Source organism: Aphis gossypii, chromosome 3 (genome assembly GCF_020184175.1).
Source record: "Aphis gossypii isolate Hap1 chromosome 3, ASM2018417v2, whole genome shotgun sequence".
Taxonomy (NCBI): Eukaryota; Metazoa; Arthropoda; class Insecta; order Hemiptera; family Aphididae; genus Aphis; species Aphis gossypii.
Window position 1 is genome coordinate 2,779,044 of NC_065532.1, and position 22,470 is coordinate 2,801,513.

The 22,470-nt window shown below is 24.2% G+C and overlaps 1 protein-coding gene across 1 annotated transcript in view; it reads left to right on the plus strand.

The window, feature by feature from the left end:
• LOC114128976 (locomotion-related protein Hikaru genki) overlaps positions 1 to 22,470 on the plus strand; it is a 121,314-nt gene that overhangs the window by 93,281 nt on the left and 5,563 nt on the right. Inside the window, exons 8-9 of the mRNA XM_027993592.2 lie at positions 5,010 to 5,219; positions 20,486 to 20,665. Of these exons, the coding sequence (XP_027849393.2) occupies positions 5,010 to 5,219; positions 20,486 to 20,665 (390 nt within the window). The remainder of the gene's footprint in view (positions 1 to 5,009; positions 5,220 to 20,485; positions 20,666 to 22,470) is intronic.

Consider the following 22,470-nt stretch of genomic DNA (forward strand, 5'->3'; position numbering starts at 1 on the left):
ATACGTTGACGACAAAATGGTATATTATTAAACACTATTACATTCGTACATGCGGAAAATACGTAAAGACAATACGACGCTACACTATTATATAGAGCTTTAGTAGCTAATAATATTATTATGTGTGTTCTATAACAAGCACGTACATTTAATACTGAATGTAGTTTGTATCAGTGGTTACTAATAAAATAAATTATTCACATAAAATTCAAAACAACGTTTATGGTTTGGAAGGTAAAATATGCGTAAAATATTAAAAATACATTTAAACATAATATGTGTTACGAATACCTGGAAAAATAAAAAGATAAAAAAACAAATTATTTTTTGAAAGAGTTTATGAAGAGAAAAATTATCATAATATTTTAAATTATTACAAATATTTATTATTTAAAATGTATATAAAAATATTATACATAGGTATAGGTATCAAATGCCAAATCTACATTTTTACACTAAGTATATGTAATACAAAAAACATATAAAAACAATGTTATGTGCATTTATAATATTATACACTGACGTAAATGATGTGTAAAATAAAAATTCATATTTAGAATAGAAATTTCTTGAGTTTTATTCTCACTTATTTTAAATTCAGAATGAAATTTATAGATATACAAAATCAATAAACTCACAGCCTTGGTTAAAGCGGATTAAAGCTAGGTTATTCATTAGTGTATGGATATAGTAAACTACATTTATACATTACCATAATCAATAATAATATAATATTTTTTCAAGTAATATTCAAAAAAAAATATATATAAATATATTTTTTATAGACAAATTTCTGTTCCAAGATAAGTAAAAAATTTGTTTTTAACAAACAATACATATCAAATGATTCTTCTCCGCTTAAAACAGTTTTAAATAAACAATTTAATGATATGATACGTCCTTATGTAACCTACCCAAATATAACTCATGCTTATAGTTGTATATTATGTTATTATAATAATATTCATGTATTCGTGTTCAGTTACATACTTTAGATTAAAAAAAAAAAAATGTACTCAATGTATTTGTTAACACTAAATTTCCATTAAATATATTACATTTTAGAAAGTACTATTTTAAATATTTATAGCGTTCAAAATATTTAATGTTAATTAAAATGTTCAATCGATATTGTAAATATTTAATTATTGCAAGTCACAACTTTATAATAATTATTATGTACAGAAGAAAATATTAAATCTTAGATTTACCTATAGATGTTTAATAATTGTTAATTTTCAATAATAAGATACTTCGTTATTATTATAGACACGTTACACACGAACTTAATATTGCCTCTAAAATTTGAATGCAGCTATGTATAATTGATTATTAGTTTGCGAACTAAACTTTCATGAGATTATGAAATCTCTGTGTACCATACATGCAATCATTTATACAACTATTATAAAGCTAGGGGAAGATGTAATCTAGCTTTATACAGTGTATAATAAAATAAATATAATATTAAAGTTATTTAGATATTATATATTACGGATCTAATTAATTAACTAATTAACTAATTAATTATCCACCGTTGTATTATACCAAAATCTATTAATTATTAATTAAACAATAGAGAGGAGAAAGTAAGTAACCTCTCTACTGTACTAGTTAGTATAGGTGTCAAATGTACACTCGTCATTGAGTAATTAAGTATATTTTATGAAATATAATCATAAAGTATATAATATTTTGATTATTTAATTATTAGGTATATAAATATATATTTATTATTATAACAATTGGAAAAATTATACTGTCTTACCTTAGAAAGGTGTAAAATGGATTATAGTGGTATAAATAGTTAAAGGTCTAAAATTATTCTAAATGATTTAAAAATGTAATTGAGTAGACTTTATATATATTATATAAAAAAATAATAAAATACAAATTTCAAATCTCTACGAAAAATATTTTTAAATCACAATAATATATATTATATAACTGAAATTGTTTTTCTTCATTTAAATATCTAATAACTAAAAAGCCGTAATATTTTTACGATGACGTAATTTGGGTGATTTTTCAGGGAGGGGAGGCTGTCCAAAATATTTCTTAATTACCCAGTAAAATTCAAATAATTCCTAGATATTCCAAGGAAACTATAACCTTACATTAAAAATATACCTAAAACGTGTTGTCAGATCTAATAAAATTAATTTCATTTTTTAAGTTTTTGTATAAATATTATATTTTAATAAACATAGGTATTTAAAAACTAATACATTGCGGTATTTTTTTAAGTCAGTGAATGTCTACACATGGGAAACATGCCTCCAAAATGCACCTCTTTATTTTCAAGAACTATGCAAAATAATTTTTAATTAGAAAAATATATAAAATTTACAAAAAACTATGTTTATGACAGTTACTTCTCATTACTTAAATAGGTATTCTTTTACTTTGAAAAAATAGGATTATATTTTCACAAAAAAACATATATGAATATATGTAATTTTTTTTTACAGTAAATATGTATGAAATTCGTAAAATTAATTAATTCATTGAAATGTTGAGTGCAGTTATACTATATACCTAATTCCAGCTATACTCCTTATTGTTTTCTCGTGAAAAATTCAAGTATTAAATATGTACTTTTAAAATTATCATGCAAAAACGATGGTTTATAGTAATAAGAATAAATTGAAATCACTTAATACTTGGAATTCGTTAGTTATTCAAATTTTGAGTATGTGAACTTTGAAAACCAATTAATTAATACCAATATGGATATCTATACCCTTAGTGTATAATTCAATTTTTAGACATAATTTTTTAAATAACGTTAGGTTCGTTATTTTACATACATTATAACCTATACAAACTTAAAAATCTACATTTTTATATTATTAGTTATGTGTATAATACTGCGACCATGTGTTTTATTGATTTATCACTAATCAAATAAATATTAAAAATTCAAACTAATGTCATATAAAGAATACAGTTATTTTTAATCGTATTTATTATATTGCTATTATTTCAATATTATTTCATATAGCATCACTAGCTGTTTTTAACATATAAGTCAATACCAAATAGAATGGTGTAAATTGACTCAAATAAATTAAGACGTTTTGTGGTATCGTATATGGAGAATACACGAGAACAACATAAATAGTCTGTGTGATAAATATTTTTTTAAATTAAGTATATTGAAATAACTAAAATTGTTATATTTATTTTAATACGCAAGTAAATAAAAAGAAATTTTATGAATTTTCAACTATAAAATAATTTTTTAATTTTTGCGATTTGACAAATTTATTTAGAATTTTAACTTCAACATGTAAATATTAGAACTTAAAACTTTAAATCGACAGGACTATTTACCCTTATATTTAAACAGAAAAAATCGAATCAAATTTGCCATAAACTGTTTTGCGTAAATATTCCCATTTTAACATATTTTTTCCATATTGTTTTAAAAAGTACTGTAACTTTATTTATTTCTTAACGCTCAAAAGTACCAAATATATCCAATTTTTCGTCAAAAATCACTGTCAAAGTTGAAAATTGAATCATTTTCACTGTTCATAAAGGTTAAAGGAGACGTCAGACAGACAGACACACACACACACACACACACACATATTTGTTAAAGCGATGGCATATACATTGCTCATAATTAAAAATATAAAGAAATTAATTATATTTATTTATTCCTATACGATATGTATTTTATTTAAAATAATTTAAAACTAAAAAATAAATATTAGAAGTTTATATATATTATTTTACATACCATATAACTTTTCCATAAACGTTTTCATTTTTGATTAATATACCTATATAGACATATTTGAAATATCTTTGACACATTTTATAATTTTTATAATAATATAATATAATTTATTTTTTATTTAAAATTTTTACAAACAAATCATAAAATTCAAAAATTTTATAATTATTACAAATACGCAGTTTTTAATGCATACAACATTTTTGTAATTTATTTTTAAAAATATAAAATACATAAAATATTATACTTAAATAATACATATATTATGGAGTGTCGATATTTTTCACAGTGTTACTATTGTATAACAATGAAAACGTGTCCGTGGATTAAAATCGCAAATACGGACAGGGAAGTTAAAAATATGACTGAGTGAGTAGGTACCATTTATAGCAATAACATCGCTGGGCTATGATAGACAGCAAACCATCACAACGTGCGGGTCCTGGGGGTTCGGGTAAACGTTTGGTTTAATAATAGTATCGACACGTGTGCTCGGTGATTGAATGGTACTTAATGGTATAATACAGGCATACCGAACACAAATCCACTTAACTTTACAGGGAGTTTATGCCGCGGAGCTTGGGCCGTGTGAATGATTGATCGAGTGCAGTTACCACTGAAAAGCGCGCGTCTATCGGTTTTCTCTTCTTTATTCACCACTAGTCCTCCTTTCGATGACTACCCACACCATCTTTCCCAGAAATGAAAGGGGGAATAAAAGAAACCCCGCAGGGTCACGGTGGTGGAAGAAACTTTGGAATTTGACAGGGCAAAATAAAACGCATTGCAGAAGCGTCGATCAAATCGTGGTTTTACCCTGCGGCCCCTCGCGGCATACAATTCTCCTACAGCTGCAACTGCGGGACGGATTCAAATGTACATTTATCACCCTTTTATTTGCAATTCGTGTACAGCTCATAAAAATCTGATGGGATGTATCTTTTCGGTAACGTTGTATATATATAAAAAAAAAATAAATAAATAAAGGGACGAAAAGAAAAAAATGCTGAATAATAAAACGTGATAGAGCAACAATAATTAACGTATATTCCTTGACATTCGTAAATTCCAGAAACTTTTTTATGTGTTGAATAAAATTAAATCCACAAGAATTCAGTCGGAAATTGGGAAAAAAAATATAACTACCCAAGTACATATTATTTAAATCAAATATTCGGTTTTCCAAACTGATTGAACATTAAAAATGTTTGTAAAATACTTCACTGTAAAAATGAATAATAATTATTATACTTTTTAAATACAGGAGACTGGTCAAATTCACCACCGGATTGCATCATGGTTAAGTGCCCGCCAATCACCGTCGATGATTCAAGGTTGATCATGGTTGAGTACAACGACACGTACGGCAAACGAGCAGCGTTCAAATGCGCTTGGGGCTTCCAAATGTCTGGTGTCAATTCTATTGAGTGTTTGGCGGATTCCACGTGGTCGCATCGAATACCTACATGTACCGGTAATGCTTTTTTCTATGAATATATTGTATTGTAATGTAGTATAGAATTGTTTTTGAGAGTGCGTGACTAGTGGATTTTGAAAAATGTTTGAGCTAAAATTAACTGACAACATATAGAAACATTCAAGGCTGAGGAAAATTAATGAAGTTGTGTAACTCTTTAAGTTAGATTAAAAAAAAAAAAAAAATGAACGAGTACACTTTGATATTTTTATAACTTCTTTAGTTTCTAAGTTAAAAAATAATAAATAATAAAATTAATTTATTAAAGTTTAAAAGATAATATTTTGGCATTGATTTTCTAATCGGTTAGAAAAATAGCATAAATAAAAAATAGATAAACATTTGCATAAGCATATAATACAATCGAAACTAAAATTAATCACTAATATAGCAGAAGGACTAACTCACTATGTATTATAAAGCATTCAATATCTAATAGCCTAATCGAATATCTAACGAAAAAATTGTATCCATCCATTTAAATGTAAAAATACAAAAAATAATGTGTTGATGCTAAATTACTTTTATACTAGTATATTATTTTTAATATTTCTTTATGTTGTATTATATACATAATTTTATAAAATTTGTTTTTGGTTAGTTGACATAGATTGTAAATATTTAGCTCGAATAAAATTAATTAAAGTGACTGGTTTTTAATTAAATTTTTTTTTTCTATTAAAATTATTCAAAATAGTAAGATAACTTTTGAGTTTAAACTTGACTAACGTTTGTCCATTATAACTTAACGAAATAAAAAAAATATCTAACTTGATCAACTTTTTAAACACAATTGTTACATTATGCTTGAAACATAAATCTTTATGCACAGACAATTAAACAAAAATAATTAAGTATTGTGATTTTGCATATTAAGTAAAAAAATATGAAGCATATACCTATTTCAAAATTTGATGTGTAATTTGTTTCACTTTATCGCTTTTAATCAATAAATAAGCAATAAAAATATATGATAATTTAATGTTAGTAGTGTTCTGTCAACCTATAGTTAGAAACCTGTAGAATAACTAAATGTTTATTAACATTTATATAACTATAGAATAATTAGTAATTACCTATAACTGTAAAATTTTACAATTTTGAATACGATTAAATATGAATTTCTTTTATCTCAATATTGATGAAACTTATCGTAATGATGTTTAGCACGTTTTAGATTAAAATATGGAATATGATCTTTAGAGCTTTACGATAAACCTTTATTTTAAATACCAGTAATAAAATCTTATGAAGAATATTTTCTTCATTTTCAAGTCTAAGTTATAAAAAATTAAAATCAAGCTATATAGTTTCGATATTTTTAAATAAACTCTGTATGAAAAAATTATAAGGAACCTTATTTTCAATGTTTTAGTTATGGTTTTAATGTTGTATATCTTCATTGATTAAGTCATAGTAATCTATGTGTTAAACTTGAATTCAATGATAAACCATTATATGAAAAACGATTCGTAGTTAATTCTGTCAGATCAGAATATTAAATACTAAAAATGTCAAATATCTATAAACAGCTTAAAAATGCTAAAATACATTGAAAATTGTATCACGTCTAGAAAGTACTATTTTAAATATTTCATGACAATTTCAAGTATTTACCTATATATTCTTATGGAATTTATTTATTCGTAATTTAATTATAAGTCACTAAAGAATAAAAAAAAATCAATTTTGCCATTGTACACTCTTGTTTCTTCATAATTGTTTTTAGTTTTTTCATTTTTTAATTACTGGGAATTTGTACTTTAAGCTCTATAACTCTAAAGTAAAAATTATATATTACATATTATTATTATTACATATAATTTTCTACAAGAAACCACCCATAATGTTGAAAATTGAACCATTTTTACTGCTATGCAAATGTAAAGACAGAAGTAAAATAATTATTTTTAGAAAAACACTCATATTTTACAATGTATTAGTAATGAATGTATTATTCATTACTTAACTCCAAATTTAAAAAGAATTATCGAGCGTTAAATAAAACATAAATATAATTTTTTATAAAAACCTTATTATTAATTATTAACCTAATTATCATTATTACTTTATTATTAATAATAATAATATTTGAAATTTGTATAAAACATAAATAATACACAGTAAGAAGATCACATAAAAAAAAAGTAAAAAAAAATAATAACTAAAAATTCAGAGCAGGGAAGTTTTAGTTAATTCTTTGAAACTATTCAAACTTTTAAAACAGTTTTCTTAGTATGCTATTGTTTTAATAAAAAATATTCAAATTAATTATTTTTAATGATTATTCAAAATTTAAATGACCCTTGCCCACGGCCCTATCATCAATAGTTATAAGTTATAACTTAAATGCCTAATCCAAATTGTATTTTTCCTGCTATTTATGTTAAAATTCTTGTAATTATTGTTGATATTATGTACTCGTATTATATTCAAACACAACTATTAATAGTTTTAGCTTATAAAACACCATTGGTGTTTGTATTGTATATTACTTAAAATAACTAATACAACATAATATTATATTTAGGTACCTACTAACTCTTCTTGTAACTCTGACCGTACTATAGCCTACTAAAAGTTTCAAGTTATTTTAATTTGGGAATTATATTAATTTATATTCTATAAATACAACACATTAGTTTTATGTATTATCAAACTTATTCATTATTGTATTTAATCATCTACAAACTTTCTTTAAGTAATGAGCGTCAAAAAAACACTATAGTTTTTAAATCAAAGTATGCCATCAATCTTATAACGAAATAATAAGATGGATGTCAATCAATGATATATATTTATGTATTTATTGTAGAATTCAATAACTATACGTAATAACTAATTATATTTCACACTGACATCAATATATTTTTATAAAATTGAAAACTTATATTGATTGATGTGCATCGTAATTACAGTTATAAAAGTAATGATAGTTTTATTTTATTGTTATGTTTTTGATAAATATTTTAAACTTAATAATTATCAGTTCAGTTGTAACTTTTGGTAATGAAACATTGTAGGTACTAACAACAAACTATTTTTTTCTATTCTCAATTTTTTTTTTTTTTTTTAATTTTATCCATCTTTTATAAAAAAACAAATTGAATTTCACCTATATAATGTTGTCTTGTCGGGATACAGTAGCGTCTTCAGCTCAAATTTGGTAACTTACTTAAAAATTACTGTCACAGATGATATATAGCCGTGGCACACATGTTCAGCCTGCTTATCGTCGCTATCTTGTGATAAACGCAAACCATCGGGAAGATAAACATCTTAAAAACCATCCTTCCGTAAAAATTTTTGTCTACAGAATGCATCCAAATCACACTCTCGTTTTATAATGTCAAAGAAAATGAAATGGTTTATTCATATGACTTCTACGAGTTTCGTCGTTCAAATTATAAAGCATAAAATACTAATAGAAAAACAAAATACCTATAAATATAGCTATTTATGAAATAATCGGATTTCTTTGTTTTAAAAAGATTTTGAGGCACCTGGAAATCGTGATAACTAATCTGTTAACATGGAATTAAAATATGAACACAGTGAACTTGTTATCGCAATAAAATCTCTTAAGTAATATATAATTTACGCAATAAATGACTACAATTACTTTTATAATAGTATCAATGAGATAACTGCTTAAAATAAGAGGTTAGTTACTAGTTAGTGATGATTAAAATCCTTCAATCTAACACTAACAAATTAAAATATGAACATGTGATAAATTTGTAGTATGGTACAAGAAAATTATAATCACTGTTACAATAAATAAAATAAAAATGATTCACTATCATATATCGCTTTACATTCAGAAATATAAAATATGATTTCCAACGTAACATAAAACCCATCCAATCAATTTTTTTATTTATAACCTGTCTTTAATAACAACAACTTCTTTATAATTAAATCTTGACACTAGAAAAAAATGTAAATCAAGGAGCGCTATAGGTACCAATAAATAAATAATAATATAATAACTTCATTTTTAATGATTTGGTCGCATAAAATCCATTAATAACCAACCCCCATCCAAGAAATTGTGTACGTTCTAGTTACAACAACCATATTATAACTCTGGTATCTAGTAAATTTAATATCTAATACATTAGGTAGGCTTCTTGTAAAATATGCACTACATGGGGGTATCCATCTTCCTAAAAACCATTTTTCCCAACTCACAAAGAATTTAGAATTTCAGCGTACTTTAAAATTTATTATAATTTTTTTTTTTATGTATATTATTAAAAAACCTAACAACATTAAAAAACTATTTTCACTAATCTAATAAACGCTATAAACAGAATAAAGTTTTAAAGATAAAAAACTATGAAAGCTTAAATTACAATGAGATACTTCAGCAAAGGTGTAGTAATACACCTGCAGTTCTCCTGCTGCTACTTTTGCCTCGTCATAATCCCACAACATGCCGAAATCCATTGTTGTTCAAATAGATATGGAACACGAGAATAGTGATCGAGTTAGCCGAGACGGGGTCTTTTTAGAGGAAGTGGTAGTGTGGCAAGGGTTGTATGAGGCCAAAAGCGAAACAGGGATGGAGTAATATATTTCATTAATCAAATTTTAAGGGCGTGCGGAATATAAATCGTGCGGCAGCATCACCAGCACCACGACACACTACTGTAGAGCGTACTCATTCGATCTCTCTCTTTCACTCGTCCAATGTTGCTCACTGTCTTTATCTCTCAATGTCTGTCTCCCTGTAACATCCAGTCTTCTACCCCAAAAATATTAATGGAATTTGTCAATCCCAAAGTTCCGTATACACTACAAACGTAATTAATTGTTACACTTGACGATATACGCTTCTTCTACTGTTACTCTTGCTCCTGATCATGCCCATACTCATAAGCTTTATACCGTACCTGCATTCAATTATTCAGTTTTATGTACCTTACGAATCGGTGTCAAACTATGATTTGATTTTATATATATATTTCCTTATTTTTTTTTTTTAACTGACTTTTTGGATACAACAAACTTGAATTAATCATATTATCAATCAAAACAAATTAAATCTGCTTATTAGTGCTATCTATGGAAATTTATACAAAATAATATTAGAAAAAATACATTTAATACAAAATAACAATGTTCAACTACACTTTTAATGAATATTTATTATTACAATAAATGTTTTCATTATAATTAAAGCCAATAGCCACTTGGTATTATTAACTTTAAAATAAAACAATTTTATTTAAAAATAAGTTTATTGTTAATTATATACTAAGACTTATATTTAGAATACAATACATTTTTTTTATTAATAACTTGATTTGTTTCAACTTTAATTTATTAAATTCAACTAATTAGACCAAGTCGACAAAAAATAATTATACTTTCGTTTACATTATTGTTGTTGTTTTAATGCTATGTGTATTTATTTACTATATTTAATATTCAAGTGTATATAATTAAGAAATGAAATTTATGGATTTCAATGTTCTATAAATATTTTATTTTATTGCATAAGGTCACATACAAATTGAAAATTTAACAACAGGGATTCATACATTATAGTGTGAAATATCGAGCCATATTTAATCTGGACATTTGACTAAAAGGCATAGAATTTTCCTCAACAAAATATGCACATTGTACAATGTATATTGTATAAATATATATATATACTTCAGTTGACGAGAATTCCAAAACTTAATTGCGTGGTACTTATAAGGGAATTTTGAATGTATAGTTGCTCGTGAGCCGTGAGTTATGATATACGAGTTTAGTTTCATTATAAAATAAATTAGACTTATAACTATTGTAATAATATTATAAAAGATTATTGTTAGATACCATCATTTTTATTTATTTATACTAATATTATAAAGCTGAGCGTTTGTGTGTTTGAAGACGCTAATTTCAAAAATTACGATTTCAATAAAATGTATATAAATATATTTCTTAAGATTTGAAGGGCGTGTTTTAAGCTTATTATTTCAACCCCTATAGGTAGGTATAAAATGGAACAAATGTGAATTTTATTTTAGCTCTCTAAGATATAATATTTTTTATTTGCTTATATACAGAGTTAGGTTAGAAATATATATAGTTATGTTACAAATAGTATAATATGTGTTAATTTGTATTTAAATGAAGGTATTGCATCCAACAATTGTACATTGTAAAAGCGATCGACCCTTGGGTTCACTCATAATCTAAACGTTATTAGATTCTGTTTATTTATAGTAAAGAATAATTGTAAATTATTATATTAATTAAAAAAATAATCAATTTTTTAATGGTATTTGTATACTGTAGACTATATTATTTTGGAATTTAAAAGTATATTCAAGTTATATAAAATTATTAATGAATTCATATGAAAGTACCATCAACATATTAGTATGTTTTGAATACTGTTATGGTTAAAACATAAATTAATTAATCTCTATCTGTCGCCATGAAAACCACAAATATTCTATGAAATTAACGCTATGATGCATAATACATATTATACATTTTGTAATTTGTACGATATTTACAAGTATAGACTTATAATTAGTAGATATGTTAATACGCACTTTTATGTTCTATACTTACAACTATATGTAATATCAATCATAAAATAATTACAATATTCGATCTTAATTAATTGTAAATTACTATACATTTTCATTCGATGGATACGAATCATAATTTTCAAATTTTAATATTTTAAATCAAAATTCAATAAATATTCTGAATAAAACAGTTATATGTTTATGTTTGCTTATAAACTTCTTTTTATTATTATATTATACTAAAATATTGTGGAAACAACATCAGTTGAACTATACTTATACATAATTTTAGTATGTATATTGTATATATTATAAAAATTATTAGGTAGGTATGTAATTCCAAAACGTATTAATAAATTGTTTTTATACTTTTAATATTAAATAACATATACTACGTAAATATAAAAAATAAGAAGAAATATAGTAATCAAATACACAAGATTGTAACTCGAATTAAAATTGTTTTACAAATAACATTACACTGTGTATTAAATAAAATATTATTCACAATAATATTAAATATTAAATTAATTAACTGTAAACCCTTTTTTGCCCAACTACGTTTTTTTTATATATATTTTATTGTGTCTACATCAGTTATTCACGATAGTAATTTACAACTTTCTTTATAATAATTATTATTATTATTTATTTATATAAATGTAATATGAATGATCTCATGGAGTATGTACGATTGGTGTTCCGGTCAACAGTCTCAATACTTATTTGATTCTTTTTCAATTATAAATCAATTATAATAAATATGATGTGTATTATTGATACACATTTTAATTAAATGTTTTATCCACTAAAGATAAAATACAAGATCGATATCTATTATAAAATTCAGATAAGTCAAGTATTTGAATAATCGCATACTTGCAATAAACTCATTTGACATAAAATGAATAAATAAATAAACGTATTTGTTCATGAATAAATAAATAAATTGTGTAGCAATATCAAAATAAATCAACAGCAATAACAAATAATAAGCTAAGTATAAACATTGTACCTAAAATGTATAATATATTTGAGAATAAAAGTAAATATTTATCGAGCTCTATCCAATCGTGGATTAATTATACAAATATAGTATTTGTATAGATATGGATAATTTTCAAATGGTATAATTTTATTTTTGGTTTTTATTTATAAAAAAAATTTACATTTTATTATTTGCGTACTTTCAAATTACCGTTTTTCTTTCATCTGAATAAACCTCACGTACATGCTATATGTTGGAAGTAGAACCGAACGCGTATCCCCCGAGGGTACTATTGACTGTGGATATTATTGTCATATCGTTCCAAAACGGATAGGATTTTATTCTCATTCCACTAATGGTGTGCTACCATTCCCGCGTTGCTCACCACATTCAATTGGTTTTATCGATCGTATTTTAGACATAAAGATCCGTAAGTGCTTCAGAAACACCGTCATTGGTGTGACATAAAACCAAAATATCTCGAGAACGAATTAAGGTAATCGAGCAACAAAAATATACACATCGTAAATTCGTAACAAAACATATTTCTTCGACTTTAGTACCACATAATGTATAGTAGCTATACACATTTCATGCGTTTGTAAAATTTAACAGCATTTTGTAAATTTCGATTCATTACGATCTATCATATTAGTTATTGATGAATATGTAAACTTTAAAAATAATAATATCATTTTCAATAATTTCATTCACTCTTCCCTTTAAATTTATAAAATAAATGATATATTTTTTAAATTTTAACGAAAATAATTTTACGGTTATTTATTTTTATAAAAAATCAAATTATTTAGAAGCTGTTATTCGAAATTGATATTACAGACACTTAATATAATACCTATGGATTATGATGAATCAACATTCTTTTAGTGAATATTTTGTAATCAATAAAATGCTAAATTAAATAAATGCTAATTGCAAGAAAAAACGAATGAATTGTGATCAATTTATTATGACATAATTGATTTACCTTCAAAACTAAACTACACTAACAATAGTAAACAGATTGTATTTTTTTTTTTTAAATAATCCTTATAATAATCGTCCTCTTTAATACAATAATCTTAGACCTTTTTTTATTTAAATTAAATGTCACATAACATTAAAACACTTTAAAAAAAAAATAAATACAATATACCGATAATAATCTAATTATTAAAATAAACTTTATTTCAACAATTCAGTAATGTAGAAATAGTAATGAAGTAGTAATGAAGTTATGGGTTGGGTTCACCGCGGATGTAACAAAATATAACAAGCGTCAAATTGAATATACGACGTATGAGTCACCGAACAAAATATAGGACGAGTGTTCACCGGGAATTTTAATACATTATTCAAAAAGTGTAATTTAAATTTAATATAATAAATCAATTTTTATAAACATATTTAATATTATTCACATACATCGTAGTCTAATATTTTTATTATTTTTATTTATACAACGTATATAACCTATTATAATATACAATTAAAATACTAGGCACGCGATAATATTGTGGCATGTGTCTTAGAAAATATCATACTATGATGGATGTTTTAAAATGATCGAGAATATTTGAATATCATTAAAATTGTAACTGTAATTATTTAAACATAATTTATTCATCACGTAATTATATAAATATACAAATATGTTGATGTGACATGCCAAATACATTATATATGAAAATTAATAAGTATGAGTCATTACTCAGTATGGTCATTACCACGGTTATGTGATGTCAATAAATCGTTATTAGCTTATGGAAAATAATGAAATTTTGATATAATTTAAATAGATCAAATTAATACAGTTTTATGAGCGAAATACATCTCTTTTTTTAATGCATAGTAATTATTGATAAAATAAACCAATTAACGTCATTTATAAAACTTATATAAACGAATACAAGATATTATATTAAACGTGGAAAATTTAAATACATTTTTTAGATATAAAGTTATGAAATTTCAATTATTCATGAGTAATAAAAACTATCATAGTTTATATTATAAATTAGCACCTCATGTTAACGTTTTTTAATACAGTTTGTATTCTTAACTAACAGCATTAAGTAGTATCCATTTCAAATTAGCCTTAAAATATAATTTCTTTTTTTTAATTATTATTTAGTTTTCTTTTGCCGATTATAATTAAAACCAATGAAAAACAATATATTTATTTATTTTATGCAACCTTCTTCTTCATTTTCATTAAAAATTTTAAATATTTACGATGTCTTAAAACACATATAATATTAAAATTATATTTCCTCGTCTGTAATTTAATATTTTTTGAAAAAAAAAACGTGCAAATATTGATACTATAGTTATTCATAATGTTGTAGAATTAATAATTTATTTTTCTTAAATACACTCCATTATGAACTTTCAAAGGTTAGTCAATTATTAAACAATTTTAATTAAAATTACTGAACTAATTTTTTTTATTATTATTATTTACTGTGAGCTGCTGTTTAAACAGTTAGACTTGACTGTAATATTTACAATTATCAACATAATTAAAACTTCATAAACATATACAAGAATATTAAGATATTCATTTTATCAGCTCTATTTAAAAAAAAAAACCCATTTCTGATACTTAAAACCACATATAAATATTGTTATTAAAAATAAAATACATCGATACAATAGGCTTTATTATAAATGGCATTAAATAAGTAAATTTACCCAATATATATTTTCTAATCTAGGTACTTACAGATATATAAAAACGACAAAAATGTTTTACTTATTTTAATATGTTTCGTATAAATAAATATTATATATTAAAACTTAATATTTTTAATTAAATATTCGTATATTATTTTACAACGACTTTTATTTTTTTTAGAGCCATTGCTCAGTGTTGATTGTGTGTTTTTATAGAGCCATGAAACAATTCTTTAAATCAAATAACATAACACGAAGTACAAATAAATAGTTTTTATATATGTACGTAGTTTTCATTTATGTAATAATAAAAACTACCAACAAAAGTATAAAATGGCAAATATCACAAAGTACACTTAGGTTGTTAAATTATTTAAATTCAGTAAATTATTATTCTAGAAATTAAAAATAATCATTGAATATAAGATATTTTTGTAGCAAGGTACATGAATTCCCATATTATTAATAAACATAATAAATATAGTTTCTTGTAATTATCACACTGTGTAACACGGCGTGATGTTTAGGCAATCTTGGTGCTTCGCTATGTAGAACTGTTATAGAAAAAACAATAATACATAAAATAATTATAATTTAATAAGATAACAAACGTACCTATAATGGCTAAAACACAATTTGTTACTTTAAAGTAGAATTACTATAATAAAGGTCTGGATTTCAAGTATATTTTTTTGAGTCCTGATGAAAAATGCATTCCAAATACAAATTTTTCGTTATCTCAAACTACAATGAATTCTCCTTGTAACTACCATTACACTTACTTTCGTTTTGTTCTCAATAACTCGATATAAAATTAATCGTTTTTCGTTATCTCAAGTACACAAATAATATTTTTACCATCGTAAATCCCAGCGAGTGTGATGTTGAACCACAATACGAGGAGGAAGTCACTTTTTAAGTTACAATTCAACGAGCTAAACATACTTTAAAAACATTAAGAAATTTATTTGAGACTACTACAGGTATAGAAGATAAGGATTTTTCTGCGTTATCTAATTTGGAAGACGTCGTGTCAGACAAAAGTAATATTAAGCGAACTTCTCTAATGACAGATTTTTTTTTAAAAAATTATTTATTCAGTCATTTCAATTATTTAAATATTTTAAGTATTATATATTTTAAGCATTCGTATAATTCGTATTATTATTTTTAAAATTTTTTAATAAAACTATATACCTCAAAGTTTTCGATATCTTGAACTTTTTCCTGTCCCTCTTGAGATTCAACATAACGAGAATCTACCGTACTTACAAATTTACATTCATTTTACAAATACTTGAAAGTTCAAGTTTTTATTTTTTATTTATTTTATATTTTTTAGAATTTTTAAGTTATTTTATCATTGTTTTAGTGCTTTTCATACATTTATCGAATTATCGAATTATTAGCGTAAAATTTGATAATTCAAAGTATTATCTTAAGACATTGTGTTAAGTTTAATGCAATGTACTTTTTCATATCGCTAAATATTTGATAAACCATCATAATCGAATATTTTTAAATGAAAAAATAAAGTTATAGTGTCTTTTAAACCATAATATCCTTGAGTATTTATCTTTCTTTCTTTAACAATGATGACACGAGATTTCTCTCCCTAAGTACAGTCCATCTCTTTAAAAATGACTATGCTTATCTGTCATAGAATTTGGAATCGCTTGACAATAAGATATCTTACGTTATTATTATGATATGAGTTTTAAAAAATGCGATATTTCGGGACTATTCAAAATTTGGAGAACTTGGTGATTATTCACCCAGGTAGTCAGTAAACACATAAATCATAAACAATACGAGTGCATTCTTTTTTTAGAACAACATACTATACCAGCGTTTAACAATACTAAATTTATGAAATTCAATGAGTATGTAAAGACATAAGTAATCTTTTTTCAGTAATGTAAATGAAATAAAGTTAATAGTTCATTTACTTAATTTTGATTATAAATACGTAATACGCATAATAATATGTATATTTTTTAAATTATATTTTTATCGAAATATAATACATAGTATAGAACTAATAAAGGACGAATTTCCTGAAATTTACCATTAGTTAGGCAATAAATTATGACAATAATTTTTTTTTTCATTGTAAATTCCTACGTTTTATAATGTGATATATGATGTAATAGCATACTAGTATACGTGTATTCTATACTCAGATAATATATTATATAATATATATATATATATATATATATATATTCCCTTAATAATTTGAATAAAATGTATAATTAATTTTTTTTATAATGATTAACTCATATTATACGTTTGTACTGAACAGGATCAGAGTTATGAATTTATATTATAAAGTACTTATATTTTATTTGTATAACATAAAGGTTGAATACTCCAATCGAACTTGGCTTAAAACTACTCAAACTCAATACTATTAAAAAAATATATATTTATATTAGTATACTACCACTAACAGTATATTTGAATAAACCTTGAAAAACTACCATTATAGTTATCTATATTTCGTATGTCTAACAGTTACTATAAAACAATATTAATTAATTATGTAATGCATTCCAAATAAATTTAAGCTGTTTAAATATATAATCAGCTAATAACAAAGTATTTCTCGTGAAAATAAAATATTTAATTAATTGGTGTAACATTTATGTACACATGGCAGTTGATTAATTTATTTATATAATTATTTGCCACGTAGTCATACATCGCAATACAAAATTGTGAATGATACTCAACTCTGTATAACTACAGTTGTTGCTTACTAATAAATATACAGAATTACCTACCATAAAAACAATCGTGTATATATAAATAATTGCATGATCCATATGATTAACATATAAAAAACGAGTAAATGAAATCAATTATAAATAGGGTAGAATTACTATACATAAAATTAAGCGAAGTCTTTAATTTCCAATTCAGGAGTATTTTTAAATACAATCCTGAATAATATATGATTATTTTTTAATAGAATAAACAGACAATAGACATACTCTATAGATTTGTATAAAACAAAAGTTATTTCAAATAATACGATGATATTCAACAACATGATTATGATTAAAATATACAAAGAATGAAAAAATGCATCTCTTTAATGGTTATCTTAATTATTAGAATACCATCATAATAGATAAAAAAAAAATAAAAGTTGAATACTTAATATTTAAATTTAAATAAACTTATAAAGTTCATGGTTTGTGTAAAATATCAGTTCAATTTTATATTTTATTTTATTCACGATTGATTTAAAAGTACAGTGTGTTTTCGATTATCCGCAGAATACCGGTGGCTTGGTATCCACAGATAAGCAAATTCCACGGACAATCTGCAAAATTAAAATTCAAACGAAAATGTTATAATCACATATATATATATATTATTGAAAAAATTAAATCATGTAATTTTAAATAGTATTTAAGGAAAATTAAATTGAAGTATGTTTTATTTTTATTTAAAAATTAGTACAATATTACGAAAATATTTTAAATTTTATAATTATTTTTATAATTTTTGTATACATACATGTATGTAGATCATTTCACGGAAGACTACGAATAATCCGCAAAGCGGATAATCCAGAGTACATTGTATTTTGTAGTAATTTTTTTTTTGAAAAACAAATATATTTAAAAATTATTAAATACTCATCGTAGCAAAAATTAGAAATATATGCATACTGTAAAGTGCCACATAAGATTAAAGTTTAACTATATATTTATAATAAATTAGATTTTTTTGTGACTGAAATTGAAAAGAAAAAATCCTTTCAGAAAAAAAAAATATATAATAATAATTGATCTCGTCAGAATATTTGCTTAATTTATACATGGTAAAAAACTGATGTTTTAACTTTTAAGAAGGTATTTATTTTTCAATTTTTGCTGATTTTTTTGAGTTAAAAACTTTAATTTATTTTATTGTTAAAAAAAAAAAAATTTGTTATAATATGTTTTTACATCGATCATCTTTCATTATTGAATTTATGATACAAATGCATACAATTTTAATCAAAAGAGCTGATATTTTAACCAAATAACATACTCTCTCTAAAAAAAATCGTTGGTATAAACTAAGATTTTATTTTAAAAAAGAGTAATGGTTAATTTTTCAAATTAATAACAAACATAAGTACTAATATTTAAATAAAATAAAAAAATTGAAATAAGTCAATACTGAAACCTACTTAATGAATAATTTAGATTCCTGTCTCTTATTCAAACTTATCTTTAAAAATTAAAATAAGTATAAATTTAAATATAAATGATAACTATGTTTTAATGAGAGACATATGTTTTTTACCAATAGTACAAAGCAACATGTGTAATTTTTAAGATATTATTACACAACGGCGCAAAAACCACGATATTTATTAGCATTTTTTTTTTAAATTTTATACCAAACAGTTTTTATTTAGACGTTTTGATTTTGCATATACGATAAACTGGCTTTAAAATACAACATTTATTGGTCTGTATAAAAAAAAAAACTGAAATTGCCACGTAACACTTCTGATACGATTCGTATATTGATCAAATACTGCAATTTTTCTACGAACGTTTTCCACTTTGGTCGATTTCATCATACTTCCTTTGAACGTCCAGCCCCGCGGAGTATTCAAAAATTGTTTTATCGTCAGGGTCGATATTTGACGCATAGTCTGGTGCAGTATAATATTTCGGTCCATCGTTGCCGCAGAATGACACCGATGCGCGATGCCGGTACAATACTGCGGTCGACGAATTAGACGACGTGTAGTAATGCGACCGCTGCAATGCTGCTGCTGGCAACATGTTGTTCGCATCCATTTCTCGGAATGTCACTTGTACACATTCATCCTACCATATTTATGTTGCTTAAGATTTAAAATAACAATAATGTGATATTAAATAATATCGGATTATCCATGTAGAGATTGAAATATTAATTTGAGTTAGTTTAGTTTAGTTTTAAATTTAACCATTTATGGTTAATTCTATAAATATAAAAAAAAAACCCTTATTTAATAATAATATTACGTTGACGACTATATCGCATCGTGTTTTATGTTTCAGAAATTCTATGTCCAACCCCGGTTGTGCCACTCAACGGTCTTCTGATTGAAGATTCGGCTCCAGGGCGTCATGTAGTCGGCTCCATGGTGCAATTTTCTTGTGGTGAAAAACATCAGCTGATCGGAAAACCCAGCATGGTGTGCACAGAAAATGGCACTTGGTCACACTCCACGCCATACTGTGAGCATACATACGCTTTTAGATTCAGATAAAAGTTTACTGTTTACATTTTGTTTATTAATACAGAATATACACGCGACATGTTTTGAAGTTCAAATCTATTGCTTAATACCTTTATTTATTCAACCGCATGAAATAATATTTAGTACATAAAAATAATGTGACAGGGTAAAATATTTACCATAATATTATAAAACTTTTATGATTTTATATAAAGTTTATTCGCATAAACCGTTATACCAGTGATTTTTAAATCAGCCACTTTTAAATACATATTATAAAGGTATAATATAATAGATGTATTATCATTATAATGATTTAAAAAATAATAATAATAAATAAATATTATAAATATATATGAAATGATAATTTATCTGTTATTCCGTTATACATAACTATAAGCCAGATTCAGTTTCTTTAGTTAAAAATACACATCACAACCGTTTAAATCCTACAATATTCGATATTGTACTATTTAATTAAAATATAAAAGACACCGGATTAAGATTTTACTAATTTCGAGTACCTTCTAATATCAATAGGGTTTTTTAATAAGTCGCATTATTATTATTATTAGGTAATATTCAATAATATTAAACAGTATAATACGATTAAATAGAACTTAGTTAGTGCATAGATAAACTAATAAGGCTCAACAACAAGTCTAATTTATTTCTGTATAGTATTATAGATATATTATATATGTATACGGTTTATTCCAATTAGTTATAAACGACAAATATACAGATTTATTCACTAAGCATGCTTCCTTGTTCATTGCTCACACCCCCTTTTTATCCTTTAATAATATATTTATTACAATTTTAATTTTTTGGAAGTTTTAAGTATGCCTACTTAACGACTATATTTTCAAAAACTTAGGATTTTAATACCAATTAAGAATCGTCCTGTGGCGATACAAGTACTTTTTTTTACTGAAAATCGCCCTTTTTATTTTTCATTGTTAATACTTAAACCGGATATGTTGTATGACTCTCACAAACATACAATATAGCAATTTCACATTACATTCAACAGAACCAATTTTGTGTTATAGCTTTAATTTTAGTTTATAAATAAACTGACTCATTAACTATTATCAAACGTAAATGCGTGGTAACAATATTATTGGTATTTGTAAGTTGGTTTTCTTTTTAATGTTTTGATTTTTAAACAATATATGGATATTCACAAAAATAAAATTTTAAAACACTAATATCTAAGTGACTTAAAAATCAAAACATTGTAACCAACGTATAAACACAGACTCTATTAATAACTATAAGTGTAATATTTAGTTAATTTACTATAATATTAAATCTAAAATTTACTTTGCTTATGTTGGTAAGAAGGAAGTTATCCACGCGAGTGTCGTGTTCTAATAAGAATTTACAATTAAAAGAGTGGTTCTCATTTGATAAGATCGATGAGTCGCTTGGCCGTAGAGTAGTTGTCAAGTGTACCTATTGAATATATTACTATAAAAATAAGAAAAAAACAGGTCGATTAGGCAAAAATGGGCAGACAAATTCTATAATTATAATAATATTACATTATACATTTTTATTAGTCTGCATACTGTAAATTAAAATAATTTTGGCAAAAACAAAGCGTATCTATTATATAATATATATATATATATATATATATATCTACATCAGTGTTTCTTAAACTGTGTTCTGCGAAACTTGAGTGCATTTTTCAAAATTTTCAAAAAAATTACTTTAAAAATTAGTATTAGCTAGCAGGGAAAAATGTTTTATGCATTAAAACTATTGAAACAGAGTAGGGGTTCTAATTATCGA